The sequence below is a fragment of the Epinephelus moara genome, chromosome 21 (assembly GCF_006386435.1).
Source record: "Epinephelus moara isolate mb chromosome 21, YSFRI_EMoa_1.0, whole genome shotgun sequence".
NCBI classification, from domain to species: domain Eukaryota; kingdom Metazoa; phylum Chordata; class Actinopteri; order Perciformes; family Serranidae; genus Epinephelus; species Epinephelus moara.
In genome coordinates this window covers 37,145,408-37,164,895 of record NC_065526.1, presented here as the reverse complement: position 1 = coordinate 37,164,895, position 19,488 = coordinate 37,145,408, and the positions used below count along the sequence as shown (strand labels likewise).

Below are 19,488 nucleotides of genomic sequence, written 5' to 3'. Positions count from 1 at the left end.
ACTTTTTCAGTTTGTAATCCCGATGCATGTATTTGCATCAGTTCAAGGGGCCTTTATTTTTATATCAGTAAGTAATGCACCTTATTTAAATTGATGTTCATTTGAGATATCAAATAGTTTTTTTGTTTGATATCTTTTCGAAAATGTTTGAGATGCTTGCCAATAGTTTTTCATTGGAAAAAATAAATATCTCTTCATTTAAAGGGTCAAAACTGCTTTGGTTTTGTTCATAGTATTGATGTCATGATCTTAGGTATATACATATATATATATATATATATACTATATATGTGTGTGTGTTATCGGTTATCAGTTATCAGTATCGGCCTTTCGGAGCTGAAAGTTATCGGTTATCGGTATCGGTTTAAAAGAAAAGTTATCGTGCATCCCTAGAAAATTGTATGCATTGTATGTATGTATTGTATAATGTTGCTTTGGGGCATGTAAATACACATCTTGTTGGATCACTTTATTTAGCATCCATGTAAACAAATAAGTCGGAATCTTTGATTACAATGATTTCAATCAGACAAAAGAAATATTGTTCATGTAACCGCAGCTACTGTGGAAAGTAGAACTAAAGTTCTACTTGCCACACTTATCTTTTACAGCTGTGCATAACACACCCAAAATGTCTGTTAAACATTCAAGAACATGCGTTTGTGAATGTAGTACAGTAGCTACTGTAGAATCAAACCATTCATCTGTCATGCTTTTTTACTTCATACTGTTTATTGTACAAGTTATTATGCATCTGTGTGTAGTGTAAATAAATCTTTGCTGAAGAATGATACTATTACCATTATTTTTTCTGGTCTTTTAGAGGAAAAGGTTTGGACCACACTGAAGAACAACCTGTCTCCTCAGACATCAGTCACCAGTGCAGACCAGGAGGGGAAGGCAGTGCTGCAGATTATTTACAATGTGACTGACGAACAGGTACACAATGATTACACACTTACTTAGACTCACAGTAGTTCACCTGGATGTAGCACTTAGACTTAAGATCAGTTTTTGGAAGGAGGTAAATTTAAGTTTAAATGTAAGTGAAAACAGGCCTGTGTAACTGACAATTGTACATCAAAAAATATTGTATATGCCAGCATGAACAAAAAAAGTCACAGACCTGTACTCTGCTGGCACACATGGTAATTTCAGAATAATTTACTTCCACAGCACAATATTTTCCATTTCATTAGTACAACAACATCATGTCATACTCACCACCCTGCTGCCCTTACTGAAGTTTCTTTGATTAACACTAATACTTATCATCCATTTATTTAACACGCTTCTCCTCTCTGGATTTTCCCATTGATGTTAAACTACGGTCAATCTGTTTAGTTCGCTCAGTACTAAATGGGTCTAATCTGTAATCATTGAAACCTCAACAGGTTTAATTCAACACTGAAACATTATGAACATAAAATTGTACAGTACATAACCATGACATGTTGCACAGATTCAAGGCCACTCCAACAAGAAAAAAAAGCAATAATCAGTATTTTATGGCATGATGATGCCTTTAAAGGTGGACCAGTTGATAACTAACTGACAACACTTGGGGGATCATGAAGTGTAGCATGTGAAAGATCTTTCCTCCATAACATATACCAAAATATGTCAAGATAAGCAGGTATTGTGTAATAAAGAGAAAACTTCTTCATATAACAAGATAAAGTGATGTTGTTATAACAAGAAAAGCTTCTTATTAAAACAGAATAATCTGCTATTTACTGATAATGGAAAATATGATATTATGCCATGAAGAAACTCTGATATAAATGAGAATGATGTTATTGTAACAGCAAAAACTAAGAACCAGAGTTTATTTTGTCATGGTGGCAGCGATATACTGCTGTGATGCCAGTACATGTAAAAGTTGATCAAAACATTTTTATATTGTATTTTGTAATCAATTCCAAATAACTGCTACTAGTCATTGTCAAAAAAATGAAACATTTGTTGTGTACAATGAAAGAGCACATAAAAACAAGTTGTCTCTCTGACTCCTTTCTCTGTGTGTGTGTCCAGATGTTGTCAGTCACCAGCAGTGCAGAGTATTGTGATCAGTATGTAGCCTACGCCTGCCGAATGTCTCGTCTGCTCAACAGTCCTGGTAAAGTTTCCCTCAGCATGTAGTCTGACTTGAGAAATGATCTGATGAAAGTGAAAGTAAACTGACTCCAGGCTGTTGGTTTGACTCTCAGATGGTGTCCCGTTTACCTGGTGGGTAGGAAGAGCCAATGAGAGGCATTCTTACTGGGGGGGTTCAGGACCAGGCATTCAGAAGTGTGCCTGTGGTATCGAACACAACTGCACTGACCACAAACACTACTGCAACTGTGATGCTGACCAGCGCACCTGGTGAGTGGACCACTGCTTGGCTGCCGCTTGGCTGAGTAGCTGATTAGTTTTAGCTAGTTTTAGCTAGTTTTTATATTCACACTGGTCTACAGTCCTAACCTTCAGGAAAGCAGCTGTGACAGCCAGCAGCATTTACGTTGGTATATTTATTCCTTTCCTCTGTATGTTTATTTCCAGTCTGCCATATGAATTCTTCTGAACAAACTGTTGCACTGCAGCTTGCACAGTCTGTGATTAGTATAAAAATATATTTCAGTCTGCTTTTGCAGCCTTACTCAATTTTTGTTGGAGATTCTTTTTAAGACAGATGTTTTCGTTATTAAAGATGACCATTTGTAAATTGAGTCATGCTGTGTTGGGTAAAGTGTTCCCTAAAAACTCTTCATTTATTTTTTATCATAGAAGTAAAATGTGGAAAGTTTATAAAGGGGAATATAATGGTTCAACATGTCAAATGCCTGAAAACACACCACACCACTTTTATCAAGTGATGGTTTAAGTTGTTTCATGAAAAAGCAATGAGCGCTCTCTGTAGGACAGTTAGGATGGAAAGAAAATTATTAGGCTGTTTGTCCACATAGTCTTTGTCTTCAACAAAGAAGCATTGACTGGACACTGGGGAGCACTTCATCCCAGCACTTCATCAAAAAGAGCTCCCGTCTCTTTTTGTAATGGCGTGCTCTGCATGGGTATGTTTCTGTGACAATACTGTAACACTGACATTAGCTAGGTCGCTAATGTAATGCCACATTAACAGAGGGTTGAGTACACTTTTAACGTCAAGCTTACAAAGCAAACGGTGACAAAAGCACAACACTCACCAGCAAGATCGGGGGTCTGCCGGCCGAGCTTCTCCCAAAAAATGAGCTTTTGTTGTCATGATTAGACAGTAGCATAGCTAAAGAAGTGGCCGTGATGTCATCGGCACCTTTCTTAAAAGCTTGGCACATACGCGCTCTCCTTATTGGGAACAACTGAAAAAAGTCACATACACTGAAAAAAACTTATTATGTTGACACAGGCCCTAATATATGCAAGAAACTTTTCTTTTTTCGGTTTATGTACTTAGATTAGCTCTTTAGGGCCTGTGTCCACATAGCGCTTTGTTTCAGCAGAAAAGTGCTGGCAGGGCCCTGGGGGGCGCTTCATCCCAGCGCCTCATTAAAAAAGCTCCCTGTGCTTTTTTAAATGTGCTCCCCATGGGTATGTTTCTATCACAACAATATATTGACACTAACATTAACTACTTAGCGACCATAACACTACATTAACAGAGGGTTGACTACACAGGTAACAACAAGCTAACAAAGCAAATGGTGAGAAAACCACAGCACTCACCAGCAACAGCTTAAGGTATTTGAAGGTGCCACACAAAAAAGACGAAGCGCTCTGAAAAAAGACGCTGGGCACAAGTTTTTTTTCTCTAGGCCACCACATGCACTCTCTCCTCAATTGGAAAAAGAAACAGGTGCTAAGAAAAAAAACACTATGTGGATACAGGCCCTTACATGCATACTTAAATGATGCAGTAGACTATGTTAGTAGATAGGTCGGCTGTGTTTACCTTCAAATTAGAGGCTATAGTTATGATAATAGTTTATTTATAGGATCTATGTTTGGCTGCTGGTATTTCTGCCCTACAGGACTATACTATAAAGCTGTTTGTGTGCTGATAATGCTGTGTGCTTAAATAGATTCAGTGTCACCAGTAAAGCACTATCAAACCCAGGCTGTAAAAATATTTTCTCTCAGTAGGAAAACACTGTCGCATGATCCTGATTTAACTGATGTGTGTGTCTCCCTGTGTGTGTGTGTGCAGGAGGGAGGATGCAGGCCTGTTGGTGTATAAAGACCATTTGCCAGTCAGTCAGGTTGTGGTTGGTGACACAAGCAGAGCTGGATCTGAGGCTAAAGTGACTATAGGACCACTCAAATGCCAGGGGGACCGTGAGTCTCTCTCTCTCTCTCTCTCTCTCTCTCTCTCTCTCTCTCTCTCACTTACTCACACACTTACACACAAATGAATCTTTCACCAGATACTATGAGATATTGAAATATTTCATATCATCAGAGAACTATTAATACTTTCCTCTGTGTCTTGCTGTTGTTTTCTGAAGGGAACTTCTGGAACGCAGCGTCCTTCACCAGCCCTGCGTCGTACCTCCACTTTCCTTCCTTCAGAGGAGAAACCAGCACTGACATCTCCTTCTACTTTAAGACTTCGTCCACTCATGGAGTCTTTCTGGAGAACCTGGGAACCAGTGACTTCCTTCACATTGAACTCAGAGGTGTGTCTGTGTGTGGACACTACACACATTTTAGAATTGTCTCAATGGCAATTAAACACTGCAAGTTAAGATATGAGTAAAAAAAAGGGAAAAAAATGGAATAAACTGTATTGAAACAAATAATAATAATGAGATAAGATGTAAAATGTAGTAAAAAACTGACAGTAAGACATGCATAGTTAAAGAAGGCACCAGTATAAGTAGTAAAAGGCCCTCTAGTTAAAGAGTTTTCAGGAGTGATTATAAGATGCTAAAGTCTTAAAACATCACTCATGTTTTGATCCCGGTGCTCCCAGGAGGCTCGATGGTCCTCTTCTCTTTTGATGTGGGCAGTGAGCGGGTGGAGCTCAGCGTTCACTCGCCGGTGCCTCTGAACAACGACCAATGGTATCGTGTGGAGGCTGAGAAGAACATCAAGGAAGCGGTGCTGCAGCTTAATGGACAGTACAGAGAGGTCAGACCCATGCCCCCACAGGGACACACCAAACTGGAGTTCTACAGTGAGCTATATGTTGGTAAGATGCACACACCTCATGTGCTGTACTGTTCTCCACAGTTGTCACATGTAATGTCATACACCACTCCAGTATTACCACATCTTCATCTTGTTCCTGTCTTTACGGTGACTCAGCAGAGATCATAAAATGTTGAATGTGATAGTTCCCTGTGAGTGTGCATTTGACAGCTATTTTAGATTTATTCTTAGTTCTTTGATTAAAACTTTAGTCACATTTTAGTCATTTTTATCCTTCATTGTTTTAGTCTAGTTCTAGTCAAAGATATGTCATTACATTTTAGTCAACTTTTAGTCAGAGTGTTTTCTCTCTTTAAAACAATTACGATAGTAATAGAGGAATAATAATACAGGTATCGGAAATTAGAATCAAGGTGACAGGTTGTATCAGGTGCAGAAATTTAATTCAGACATCTGTTTTTTTTTTTACAACTACAACTGATTTCTACACAAGTCATTGTTGATTCTGATACCTATTTTAGATTCAGTCCTTACTCATTAGTTTTACTCACATTTTAGTAATTTTTAAACTCCAAACGTTTTAGTCGACAGAAATTCATGACATTTTAGTTAACTTTAAGTCATTATGTTTTCTATGTTTTTTTTTTATCTTTAAACTAATCCAGTTAGGCTAATTCATGTATCAGAAATTAATATCAAGGTGACAGGTTGTACAAAAATTTCATTAAGAACACAAATTTCTGAACACTTAAACTGTCATCTAGCAATTTTTGATAGGTTTGAGGGGTGATTTAGAAGCAAACACTTAATGACCATCATTTCTTTATTTATGATCTCAAAAACTTTGAGATCACTAATATGAGATAACTTGACAACCATTTGTAACTAGGAGCCTCATTTATGAAACTGCAGAGAAATCCATACTTACTGTTTGCGTACGTATGTAGGAAATGTATGTATGCCAAAAAGATATTCTAATTTATAAAACTGTGTCTCCACCTGCCAGACTGCAGTTTCCTTTTATAAATCCCAAATCAACTTGGACTTGTCTGCATGTGGATCAGCCTCATGTCCTGCCCCCTACACGCCCACATTCAACCATAAATGGTCAATGCAGAGCATCTCATCAGTGTTGATGCATAGACATGAGCCGTTTGATCAGTGGTTCAGTGCGGTAAACCATGCAACGACCAAGAGGAAAATCAAGTTGTTTTCATGTTAAGAGGTGCTTGTGGGTAAGCTGGAAGTTAGAAAGCACAGAGCCTATTGTTTGGTGGACAGTGGAGTCACAGACTAAAGAAAAGGCAGTGAAAAGGCTGCTGCTTGTTGCTGCTGTTAATGCAGTGAGTTCATCAAATAGGACACTGGCTGACGTATTTTATTTTTTAAAGTGGATGCCAAAAAAAAAGAAAATAAAAAAAAGAAAGAATTGCACCCTTATGTCTTTGCTAATTTACGCCATCCATACGTGCAGGTGGTGAAGATGTGCAGGTGAGAAGCGGAGTACTGCAGTGTCTCCAGTGCGCTCTGTGTGCCTGACAGCACACCTGTGTTCTGTGCAGCTATTTTATACACAAAAAACTATCTGAAAACTAAAATGGTAAATGGTAATATATGCACAGTATTAGAAAAGATTATTAAAAACTGTTGACGCAGTGTACTGCAATTATTTAATGCTGAATTTCTACAATGAACGACGTTAATTTCATCACAGCATGGATAACGTTGTTGAGGTGACAATGAATCCGTATGTTCATGCTTATTATTGGGTAAAGGAAAGCCAAACTTTCCTGAATCCTGTCACCTGCCACAGCCTAGTATCATCCAGCTGTGCATGGTGCTCTGCACAGCTGACCACGAGTGTCTGCGGCATACAGCCTGGCCCCTATCCTCTCATATGTGCTCCCAGGGTGGGAATGTGATGGTGAGACAGCGCTAATGAAATACAAAGCAGGATTTGATTTGAGATTTAAGGTGACATATATTTTGCTATTAAAAGATGCTCATGAAAAAGTTCTGGTTCACTGGCACAGACACAAATAACATTTGTATGTTCATGAAGTGGATCTGTAAGAAACGTGTGATATTAGGTGAATTTAAATGTGTGAAAGATTATTATACATTTAATGATTCCTCTCACGTCTAATTTCCACAGTCTGGCTTCAATTCATCACCTCACCATCTGTATCTCTAAAATGTGCATACCCATGGGTCAGAGTTTCCCTAAATTTACATCCTTGTCAAGTTATTCTTAATAAATCCTAATTCATATTTAGAAAGTGGTGCAAGCACTTTTCAAGCCCTTTTTTGTGTATAGGCAGTGGTTATAAATGTGTCCCCAGGTTCACTGATAACTCTGACTTATCTTTCTTACTGTTAAGAAGCAGAAACGTATCTTAATTTCAGCCTGAATTATTTCTAAATCTGCAGCATGTTAGTCTGGAGGTTTAAACTTGTGTCCTCTCACAGAGTTGGTGATTGAAATTAAACTTTCAGCAAGGAAAACTGCGCTGAGTTCAGACAGTTTACTTACAACACAACTACACTCACAGATAACCGAGAATCCTACCTGCCAAGTCCGGTGGCTGCTCGCTCTGCTGCGGTTAGGCGGCTAACAAGTAGAGTTAGCTGCTGACAGCTGCCGCTGCAACCAACAAACTATAAATTCATTCAGCAGCTCCACCATTCGCAATCAGACACACACAGCTGCTTATTTACTGCAGAATTACAGTTCCCACCTCAAGCTGAATGCTAAGGCTGCTCCACTGTGAGTGTTTTGCAGGCTAACAAAACATCCTGGCACTGACTATTTACAGCATTTTCCTATTTGGTGGCCCTTCAATCTCGTACTGCTCATACAGGATTAGAAAATCATTGCAAACACGGCTTCCTAGTCGTGATATAATAATTTGATAATAATAATAATTGATATAATAATAATTTAGCATTCTGTTCTCCTCACATTTTTATAGTCCGACAGCCCACCACTGACATTTTAGTCCCATCTCGTCTTGTCAGCAAAAACAAAACATACCATAGTTCACCGTTTTTATTATCAAAAATCTATTTTTATCTCGTCAACGTCGTCAAGACTCTGACTAGATGTTCCACAACCATTTCCGGGAGTCCCACTGGGATGAGCCTTCAAAACACAATGAAAAAAACTTTGTATCAGTTAATGATAACAATGTACATTTGTATAGCTACAACTTCTCTGTAACATTCGGTGTGCTGATGGAATGGCTAATGAGTCAGTGGCTGTGAATCATGAATGAAACAGCTGTAGACTTCAGTGCAATGCTTAAACTAATGCCGTGCTTTATGTCTTCTTTCCCAGGTGCCTCAAGTGGTCAGAGGGGTTTCCTGGGCTGCATGCGAGCTCTGAAGGTAAATGGAGTGACCTTTGACCTTGAGGAGAGGGCGCAGGTAACTCCAGGGGTAAATCCAGGCTGCCAGGGCCACTGCAGCAGTTATGGGCTGCACTGCAGAAATGGAGGGAAGTGTGTGGAACAGTACAATGGATACTCCTGTGACTGCTCCCTCACTGCGTATGATGGACCCTTCTGCACCGATGGTATGGCCTGCAAGAAACTACAGTAGAGCAGATTACATCATTTTAGATTAGATTGATTCGAAAAGATGTAGCAACTAAGAGTGATCAACACTTTAAAGGTCTTTTAATTACCCTTCTTTCTTCTGTGTGTTAGATGTTGGCGGCTACTTTGAGACAGGAACCCTGGTGCGTTATGACTTTCTGTCAGAGGTGGGATCTTTTGCGCCGCAGGAGGTGAAGAGCATGTCGGGTGTCGGTGGTCCTAGTGAGGCCAACCTGACCCAGGAGGAGCTGGTTTTTAGCTTCAGCACCTCTAGCGCTCCTAGCATCCTGGTCTACATCAGCTCCAGAACTCAGGACTACCTAGCTGTGGTGCTCAGACACAACGGTGGGCTTATCAACATCATTGCTGATCAAGTTTTTATTTATCATAAATTTATCTGAAAAAAATTGTATATTTTATAAACAGCTGTTACATTATTATCTTGCTATAAGACATACTTAATGTCTCTCTGTGTGTGTGTCCAGGCACTCTCCAGATTCGCTACAGTCTCGGGGGTCTAACGGAACCTTACACCATAGATGTTGACCATCGTAACATGGCCAACGGACAGCCTCACTCTGTCAACATAACAAGGAACTTAAGGGAGATACGACTACAGGTTAGTGTTTCCTGCAGCTACAATAGTACCTGACAAGGTCAAACCAAATACTGTATGCTGCAAATACGTGGGGAAAAAAGGGTCACATTGCTTTAAAGTAATAGTTGTTATTATGTTTTTTATGTTTTTTTTCATGTATCTGAACTGAGAATCAAGTTGACAGGTTGTATAAAATTTTCATTTAGACAATTTTTTCCTGCAACTACGAATAATTTCTACACACTTACAATCTGTCATTTCTCCAACAGTTGTTGACAGGTTTGAGGGGTGGTTTATGAGCACACACTTACTGATCATCATTTGAAAAGCTCAACATCTCTCTATTTATGCTCTCAAAAACTTTGACACCACAAATAACTAATCTGAGACAACTAGGATTTGTACCCAGGGTCATTATAAACTCATCTGACATCCATCTCACTGTTAAGAAGCAGAGAAAGAACTTCATTAAAGCCTGAATTCTTTCTTAATCTGCAACATGTTAGTCTGGAGGTTTAAACTTGTGTCCTCTCAGAGTCGGTAGTTAAAACTAATTTTTCATCTCTGCCAGAGAAAACTGAGTTCAGACTGTTTACTTACAACACAGCTACACTCACAGATAACTGAGCCTCGTACCTGCCTGTCAAGCAGCATCAACCCATAAACCTTCTATAGACAGTCCAGACTGAGTGGAGTCCTGCAGGGATGAAATGAGAAATCTGGCGGCTGCTTGCTCTGCTGCCATTCAGCAGCTAGTCAAACATCCTGGCTCAGACTATTTACTGGAGCTTGCCAGCCTGTCCCTCATGTGGCATCTGACGATAATTAAAAGCATGGCTGCTCTTGGCTTTCAATGTCCGATAGTCGACCACAAACATTTTTGTCCCGTCTTGTCTGGTCAATAAAAATGAAACATAGATTTCCTCTTAGTTTTTATTATCAAGATCTTTTTTTAGCTTGTCATCGTCTCGTTTTTTTTATGGAAAAAAGATCGTTGACAAAAAGTTTTTGTCATAGTTTTGGTCAACGCAATTAACACTGTTTGGATAAAAGGATTTTTCAAAGGATTTTTCAAAATGTTGTAGTATTTCTTATTTCTTTAAAACACATGTCCTATAGACTGTAATTTCTTTTAAACATGGGGCTTTGATACTTGTTTTCAGGAAAAAGGAAGAGGGTATTGGTAGGATGGCAGAATTACTGAATTTACTGTTCACCCAAAATTGCAAACTGTAAATAGTTTTAATCTACATTACTTTCTACTGAAGAAATAGGTCAAAAGAAAACTTTTGTAACAAAAACAAAAACTCTGGGACAACCCGTGCAGTATAGGTCTCATTTATCCAGTTGTATGTACAGTACTTCCCAATTACAGGCATTTTTAATAAATAACCTTAGTGGTGGAGTCTGGCTTTGAAGAGAGCATAGATAGGTTTTACTTTTAGTTCAGTTTTTAAATAGCAAGGTTTTTTTGTGAAAATGCATGTGTCTGGGAAGTACTGTATATACAGCTGGATAATTGAGACTTGAGATATACTCGGCAGTTATGTTAGAGTTTGTAAACAGATGTTTTGATATAGTTTTGCTGTTGTTAAAGTGGTCCCCAGTCAACCGAAAAATTGATCAATATGTTTGCTGTTTTCATGGAGGCATGCAAGAAAAACAAGCTTTCTTTGCAAGTTCAAGGTAACTTTGCATGACTAACTGATTAACAAATGGCCATTGTGTGGGTGAAGTATTCCTTTAAATGCACCTACTGCGGTTCATTCAGAAGAACAGGGACACTGATTCTGTAAAGATACATTGTTGTTGAATTTACTGTATGTAATCTTTCCATGCTGTGAGCAGCACAACAAAATTCTTTACACCTCCAATCGAGGACAAATAATACTGATATGTGCAGGGATAGATACCACAAGAGGAAAGTTAGACATTTATTTAATTTTATTTTTAAGTCACCTTGCCTTTTAAAGCCCACAGATGAACAGTTCTTGGCGGTAATGACAACAGAGCAGATTAAAGTTATTAGTAACATTTGTTACTGTTCCTTTCCTCTGTCCATATTCACCAGCTGGACCACTACCCAGTTGCCACATACACCCTACCTGAGGCCTCTGACACCCAGTTCAACTTGGTCAAAAGTATCTTTCTTGGAAAGGTCTTTGGTAAGTGTGAAGATGAGTTGAAGTGTGTGTGTGTGTGTGTGTGTGTGAAGATCCTTTTCAGACAGGATTGATTTCTCTAAAGCCTATTTACACCTGGTATTAACATGTTTTTCAGTCATCTAATCACAAGTGGACAGCGGGGCACATTGTTGTTCACACCTGTGTCTACCATGCGTCTCCAGCTCACCACTTGTGTTCACATTTCAATACTGCCTAATCCATTATGCTAGAAGAACAGAGGGCCCTGTGCACAGTTATTACGTCCTCACTCTCATTCGCTAGCTGCTCACCAGCCATGTTAACAGTTGTGTTGGTACAACTGGAGATTTCGCTGGAAGCAGAATTAAACACAGAGGGCAATACAATTGACGGTCATGTAACACTTTGTCCAACAGATAGTTACAGTGGTGATTGTTTTTAGCTTGACTTCCTCTTGTTTTTGTCATGGAAAAAAGGTCATTGACAAACAATATTTGCCATAGTTTTTGTCAGTGAAATGAACACTCCTGCAAGTGGTTTAAGTGATCTAATCTCAATTTGTCTTGGTGGTTGTTTACACTTGTATTTAGCGCTGTTAGATTTTAATCCTGTTTAGATGGTGTCTGTGTGTGATTTTTCTCCTCCTGTTCCACTATCACATTACATCGCTATTAATTAATAATTAATTACAATCCAGACACCAACTAGTTTTTTTTTTTTTTTTTTTTTTAATTTTAAAGATTATTTTTTTGGGCTTTTTGCCTTTAATGTTCAGGATAGAGTGAAATGGGGGAGAGAGAGAGAGCGGGGGGGGGGGGGGGGTTGACATGCAGCAAATGGTTGCAAGCTGGAGTCGAACCTGTGACCGTTGCAGCAAGGCATGGCTTGGTCCACCAATCACGCACAGTACAACTGGTAATTTAAAGTGTATCTATGAGAACTGGAAGCCCACTGGTGAACAGGGTCACATGATTTATCCACTTGTCTATTACAGAACCTCTTACTGTTGTTTGGCAGTGATTAAAACTGGCATCAAGAATATTAAATTTCAAGGAGCATGGCAAATATTGTATTACCCACCTCCCTCTGGAATAATAATCTCATCCAACTGGATCCTAATTCTATAGTCGTATTTTAAAGTGCCTACAAGACAAAGAAGCATTATCTGACAGACTGATTCAAATTTCAGGCCAATCAAAAAAAGGAAAAGAAATTTAACAGTAGATGGTTGAAAGCCAGCAAAAACTGAGATTATTCCAAGCAGGGGCTTTGCTATTGGACACAATGGACAAAAAAAATCTATAAAGGGTAGTAGTAATGAGTAGTATCTACTTACTGAAGTACTGATCTGCCTGTCCCTGGAATGCATATAAAATATGCAGAGATAGTACAGAACTGTCAAATCCAGACACAGTCATGTGTAGCTGAAGCAACGTAGCAGTGCTTTCCCCATGGCCAAACAAATTCGTGCAGACTCTGTCTACTGACCATGCTGAGACTATGAGTGGATATATTAAGTTTTTCTTAGTCTTGTAGAAGGTAACACTCTGCCCTGAAAAGAGGTTCGGTTGTTTTGCTTGGTAAGTTTTGTAATTGTCTGACAGTGTTAAAAAGGATAAAATGCTTGCTGTGTCTGTCTTGTAGAAACGGGACAGATTGACCCCATCCTAATCGAGCGCTACAACACACCAGGCTTTGTAGGCTGTCTGTCAAGGGTTCAGTGGAACAGCGTGGCACCGTTGAAAGCTGCACTGCGCTCAGGTCTGGCAGCACCCGTCAGCACCCATGGGATTCTGGTCCCATCCAACTGTGGAGCCTCACCCCTGACCATCTCCCCCATGGCCTCAGCTAGTGACCCCTGGCACATAGAAGCAGGTAGAGACACAGACAAACTGACAATCCAGTATCAAGGAACATTAGAACATGCCAGATATGTCAGAATTTAGAGAACAAATGTTGCTTTGTCCACAGCTGGAGCTGTTTTCCCCTTTAATGAGGACACGGCCAGTGGCGATGGAGTGGATCGAAACTCTGCAATAATTGGAGGTAAATCTCAATTAACTTTTAACTACCAAATGTTAGAGCTGCAGCTGGGAACAGTCTTTAAAGGGGGCCTATTGTGCTCTTTTTCAGGTTCATACTTGTATTTTGGGTTTCTGTTCACATGCTTTAATATAACACTATATTTAATGTTAACTACATTTGTACTCACAAGAACCTTAGTGGTGTAACACCTGGGCCACGCTGCCCGCATGAGCAGCGCTGCTCAGGTATGTTGCAGCTGCTGCTCAGTAGTGGAACATCTAGAGAACAAGAGTCTCACCTATTTTTTCTGCGTGCTGTGCATGCTTTTCAACAAAAATAGATAGTGAAAATGGTCTTTTGATAATTATGTTGACATTATACAATCTTTCACTGCAGTTTCAATGTCTGTATCTGTCACAGACATGAATATATAAAACATTTCTTTTTAACTCAACCTTTCCTGTTTCCTTTTCAAAATGAAAGCCCTCTGACAAAGTTTCTGTTGAAAGAATCCCTTCATTTGTCAACAGAAGGCTTTTTACCCATGAATTATTGTCATGACTGTGTTGTTGACGATGCAGTTTCTTGCACGACACCACCTTCGTGGTACCCGTTACCACAAAGGTGGTTATCAACTGTGTCTGTTAACCCAGGCTTTCTGCTTCTGGCTATGTGCTCGTTTCCATAAAAACAAGTAAAATTAAGTATTCAGTACATCATTTGACTCATAGGAATGAGCACTCCATTAATGAAGGAAAGAAAAATGGCTGTTGTAGCTGATGCAATGACTCTTATTCTGAAAATGTCGAAGGGGCACTGCGCTGATCAGACACATGGCCAGTTTACTCATGAAGAGTTCTACTGTTCACTGTGTTTGTGTGAGTGCAGCTTTAGAAACATCAAAACTGTATATTTCATCTTTACAGTCTACAGTTAAAAGTGAAGTGCTCACTTGTTTTGTTTCCAGGCATCATCTCCATGGTGATCTTCACTGTCCTCTGCATCATGGTGTTTGTGATCCGTCATATGTTCCGTCATAAAGGCTCCTACCACACCAACGAGGCCAAGGGAGCGGAGTCAGCAGACTGTGCCGACGCAGCAATCATCGTCAACGACCCAGCCTTCACCGAAACCATCGACGAGAGCAAGAAGGAGTGGTTCATCTGAACCCCTCTGCACAGCACAGCACGGACACATGACGTTAGGATGTATGTAGTTTTCTAAGCATAGGGAGTAGTAGCGAGGTCACCACTTGTGGAACCTCGAAGATGTGCCGAGTGGTTTATTTAAAAACTTTATGGACAATGGACACCATGGCATTACAGCGTGGGTATTAAAGCACAGGGCACAGTGTTGCCTGGCAGAGCCCGTGTGACGATGTGGAGCAGTTTATTTTAACTTTATTTAAAATGGACAGTGTGACAGGATGACAGCCTTCAGATGGTGGAGGATGGTGCCATGAAGTTGCAGGCCTTGGATGAGTGAGTGTGTTCATTAGCTTTTATTTTAATATTTATTTATATAATTATTTAACAATTTAATTTGATTTCAGTCACATTTATGTAATGTATTTATGTATTCATATTTAAGTCATATATTTTTTCATAAAAGTTCTAACTTTGTTTACATTTATTTATTTTTATAGATTCATATCTTTATGCCTTCATGCAATGTGCTGGTATTTCAGACAATTAGGGTATTAATGATAATGATCATTAGTCCCAATAATTCTCTACATCTGAAGCAATGCTCATAAAGTCCAGGTTTTTTCAGTATTGAATCTCATGTTTTATCATTTGCCTTATTTTAATTCATTTCAGTTCAATTTAATTTTAGCCTTAAGACTGAAAACTTTGGTGTGTGTGTGTGTGTGTGTGTGTGTGTGTGTGTGTGTGTGTGTGTGTGTGTGTGTGAGAGCAGTGAGTGAGTGAGTGTGCATGCGCACTGGCTTGCTTGTCTGTAAAGGAGATGTAGCCATGATTTTGTCCACATCATTTGGACTATGAACAGAAAGGAAACGTCACACTTCTATTTATTTTTGCATCTACATAACTGACAAGTGTCTCTTAATGACTTTGAGCATTGATTGTTGAAATTCTTAATGATTGCATTATTTTTATTTGACTGTTTCTGCTGCCAAATGAGTTCAGGGGTGAGTTCAGTTTTTGAAGAATGAACTGAGTCCTGTCAGTCCACAAGAACTTGATTCACTGGTTTGTTTGTGTTTTTCAGATTTGTGAGGCAGAGGTTGTCTTATGTTAGCAATGCTGGTACATAATGCAAAAAAAAACAAAAAAAACCCCACACTTGTCAAAAAGTGATACCACATTCCGGGAGGTTTCCTAACAGGTCTCTTAACAGAATTGCTATTTAAGGAACATTACAACATTGTGGAAATCTTTTTTTGCCATCTGACTGTCAGATAAGATTGAGTTATCTTGGTGTGTCTAGTATGACAGCACAAAGATTGGAAGCAGGAGGAAACTGCCAGTCTGGCTCCATAACAAGTGAACCAATACACCTACCAACAACTCCAATGCTGTCCAATTTATATTGTCAGTGTTGTTAGCTAGTGCAGTAAGCTCTCTCCAAGAGCCAACTTTGTTGACAGAAAGAGGTAAGATAGAGCTTAAACTAGGGTTGGGCGATATATCTTATATACTCGATGGATCGGGGCTTGTTTCACGTGGGATGTATGAAATGACTATATCGCAAACATCATGTATAAATGGTCACGTGTTCTTTTTTTTAAGCCACCAGTATGAGACTTGCTTCAGTGTTTCGGTTTTCACGCTCTCTCCTGTGGCTCTCCACCTCCCACAGACACAAACACATAAAGAAAAACTCACAAACATGATACGTCACATACACTCCTTCACCCATCCAGATCACTTTCCTCTGAGCGACAGTGTGTGAGCAGGCGAGGTGTGTTTCTCATCTGCAGGACTCCAGATCATGCCCATTTACTCACATTTTGTGACCATGGAGCACCACTGCAACTTGTAAATATTATTAATATATGGCCTGGAGAGCTGTTAGTTTGTTTCCAGCTTACAGTGAATAAATCCTCACATTTAAAGGTGCTACAGCAACAGTTTAACTTCATCAAGACATCCAGACTTTCTGCCAGATATAAACCAAGTGCTTCAAAATAAAAGCACCAGTGGTTCTGCTTTGATTTATTTGATTGTAACAATACTTTATTTAACTTTATTATAACAGTAATTGCCCTGCGATAGTCTGCCGACCTGTCCAGGGTGTATCCTGCCTCTCGCCCTATGTCAGCTGGGATAGGCTCCCGCCCCCCTGCGACCCCCAACAGGATATGCGGTTACAGAAAATGAATGAATGAATAACAGTACTTCAGTTAACTTTATAATGACATTAGCTACTTTTTTTTAACTTAATTGTTACTATCATTCATTTAATAATTCTGTATTTTCGTAGACAACAGTTGTTTAGAGGAGATTTCAAAATATTGTGATATATATCATGAATCGCAATAATGCCTTAAAATATTGCAATATTATTTCAGTCATATCAGCCAGCCCTCACTCAAGTCTGACAATCCTACTATGAGGACAGGACTTTCAGTGTTCTGGTTGGTAAAGAAATACCACCAATACTTACAGCACCTAAAACTATTATGTCTTTTTTGATTTCTACACAAGATAAAATGTGTGAAACATGGATTGGAGTTATTAGAAGCAGGCCTTAAGTCAGAGCCACTTAAATCCATGAGGTCCAAGTCCAAATGTTTTTATGATAAATTTAAGAAAGAGTCCAAATGGGGTTTGGATGTGATTTAAAGGGACAGTTCACACCAAAATTAAAAATAAACGCTTTTCTCTTACCTGTAGTGCTATTTATCAGTCTAGATAGTTTTGGTGTGAGTTACCAAGTGTTGGGGATATTGCCCGTAGAGATGTCTGCCTTGTAGGAACTCAGTAGAATCTCAGTCTATTGAACCACACCTGCCAACCACATCATTGTGCAGAAGGAAGTATGCATCCACTGCTAGCTCATCGAGCACCAGCTAACATTACAGCTCAGCCGAGGAGGATGCATCTTGCACAGTAACGAGTATGAGCCTCTCATGCATGAGTAGATGCAAGCTTTCTTCTGCATGGTGATACTGTTTGCAGGTGTCGTTCAGTAGAAAGAAAATAGTTCCTACATGAAACTGCTCACAACAAGGATCATGATTTCTGGATAGAGACATTGCTGTTGAGTTTTTCAAATGTGTTTTTTGGGGCTTTTTAGCACCACAAGCTCGTTGCCATCTAGTTCCATTATATTGGAGAGAACACAGACATCTCCAATACTCGGCAGCTCACATCAAAACAATTTAGATTGCTAAATAGCACTAAATTTTGATTTGGGGTTGAACTGTCTCTTTTAGATAGAGCCCAAATGGGCTTGACATGAAACTGAACAAAAAATTACTGTTGCCCTCCTGTTTCTTTTAGTGCAAGTCAACAACTTCTAAAGGAACAACTGTCAGCAAAAAAAAAAAAAAATAGATACTTTTGTCACAAGCATACTCCTCCACAGTGTTACAAGCTAACTATAAATATCTGATGTCTTAGTTTAAGGTGAAGACACACTACTGAAAATGATCAGTGTGGTGTAAATGAGAGCCAGGAACAGTATATGTGATCTTGAGTTCAGGGCGCTGACAGGCAGCAGAGCAGCCTCTCTAGTCTGCTCATACAGCAGCCAGCTGGCTGTTCAAAAATCAGAAATTTAAAAGCTAAAGACAAGGCTAAACCAAGGTTAAAACATCCGTAAGATTAGGACAAGTTTGAAATAACATAACATATCGAGAAAAATTGAGTACTACAGCTCTGGTTGGAAGGTGTAATTATTTCACTTGTGATAGATGAGCCGTTATCTCTGTGCTGGATGAGAGATGAAACTGATACTGGTCATCTCGTCCAAGATGGCAAAACAAGTAATTTGCCTAAATGCTAGTTTCTCTCTTCCTTTAAATGGACATAATCAGCCTCTACTGGCAACATGTTGGGAACTACAACTTCCCCAGCTCCTGAGAAAATTTCTCTTATTTTATTTACATGGTATTTTGGAACCTAGATTCACCAGTGCTACTGATTTTAATTTGTTTAGATTTAGTGAATTTGGGGTTAGAGGTCAGCCTGTTCCTGAACAAGGTAGAACAACTCTTTGCTAAGTCTTCAGATGGACTCAAAGGACTCTTAGTTTTTCTAAAATCTGACATTTATAGGCCTGACCTGTCTTTTATTTTTCAGAAGTAGGATGATGTTTCTGGAAAAGAATGTTTGTTACCCACATACAAGTCTATGGCTTACATTCTGACATTTGATTGTATTGCATTTGTATTCCTTTGACTGCACTGCAGTGTAATGGCATGCTGTTTGACACTGAATGACACACACGTTTCTGTTTGATAAGCCACTGTAGCATCACATTGCTTTTTCTTCATGTTATATGTATAAAACTTTGCTTAACTGTTCTTCTCTTTATAGCCGATTTTTCATTCTTTGTGCTTTTCTCATTGTCTTGAAAAAAATTATGCTTCCCCTTGGAAAGACCAGTAAAATATCAGTACAAATCTTACACTGGCTAATACAAGTTTTTTGACCAAACAAAGCTGGATCCAGATGATTGACATCTGGAAGAGAACTAATGATGATTGCCCCCCAGCTTTCAACAGAAAATGCTACTTGAGAAAAGAAACTAAAATTACCGCCCCACGGTTGTATACCTCCGTTCACCAGTCAAGTTTCTCTTACAGTTTACATCCATATCTGTGAAAACATGAATGCTTCACACACATCTTCCCCATGACAACACAGAAGACCTATTCAATCAGCACAGTTTCAAGGTGGACACCCAAGATGAGTGTCACCAGTTTAGTATCTGACCAAATGTCTTCCCTTCCGTTCCTGAGATATGATACTGAGTGACAGCCAGAAAAGTGTTTTTGCAGAACATTATAATGTCACAGCAAAGT

General features: G+C 39.2%; 1 protein-coding gene across 1 annotated transcript in view; it reads left to right on the top strand.

Annotated features, from left to right (window-relative positions):
- cntnap2b (contactin associated protein 2b) overlaps positions 1-19,089 on the top strand; it is a 63,044-nt gene extending 43,955 nt beyond the window's left edge. The window contains exons 13-25 of the mRNA XM_050074771.1: positions 824-939; positions 2,035-2,119; positions 2,211-2,367; positions 4,187-4,314; positions 4,485-4,655; positions 4,952-5,170; positions 8,468-8,704; positions 8,838-9,071; positions 9,212-9,345; positions 11,396-11,489; positions 13,113-13,343; positions 13,440-13,514; positions 14,461-19,089. Of these exons, the coding sequence (XP_049930728.1) occupies positions 824-939; positions 2,035-2,119; positions 2,211-2,367; positions 4,187-4,314; positions 4,485-4,655; positions 4,952-5,170; positions 8,468-8,704; positions 8,838-9,071; positions 9,212-9,345; positions 11,396-11,489; positions 13,113-13,343; positions 13,440-13,514; positions 14,461-14,660 (2,081 nt within the window). The 3' untranslated portion in view covers positions 14,661-19,089. The remainder of the gene's footprint in view (positions 1-823; positions 940-2,034; positions 2,120-2,210; positions 2,368-4,186; positions 4,315-4,484; positions 4,656-4,951; positions 5,171-8,467; positions 8,705-8,837; positions 9,072-9,211; positions 9,346-11,395; positions 11,490-13,112; positions 13,344-13,439; positions 13,515-14,460) is intronic.
- The last annotated feature ends 399 nt before the right edge of the window (positions 19,090-19,488 follow it).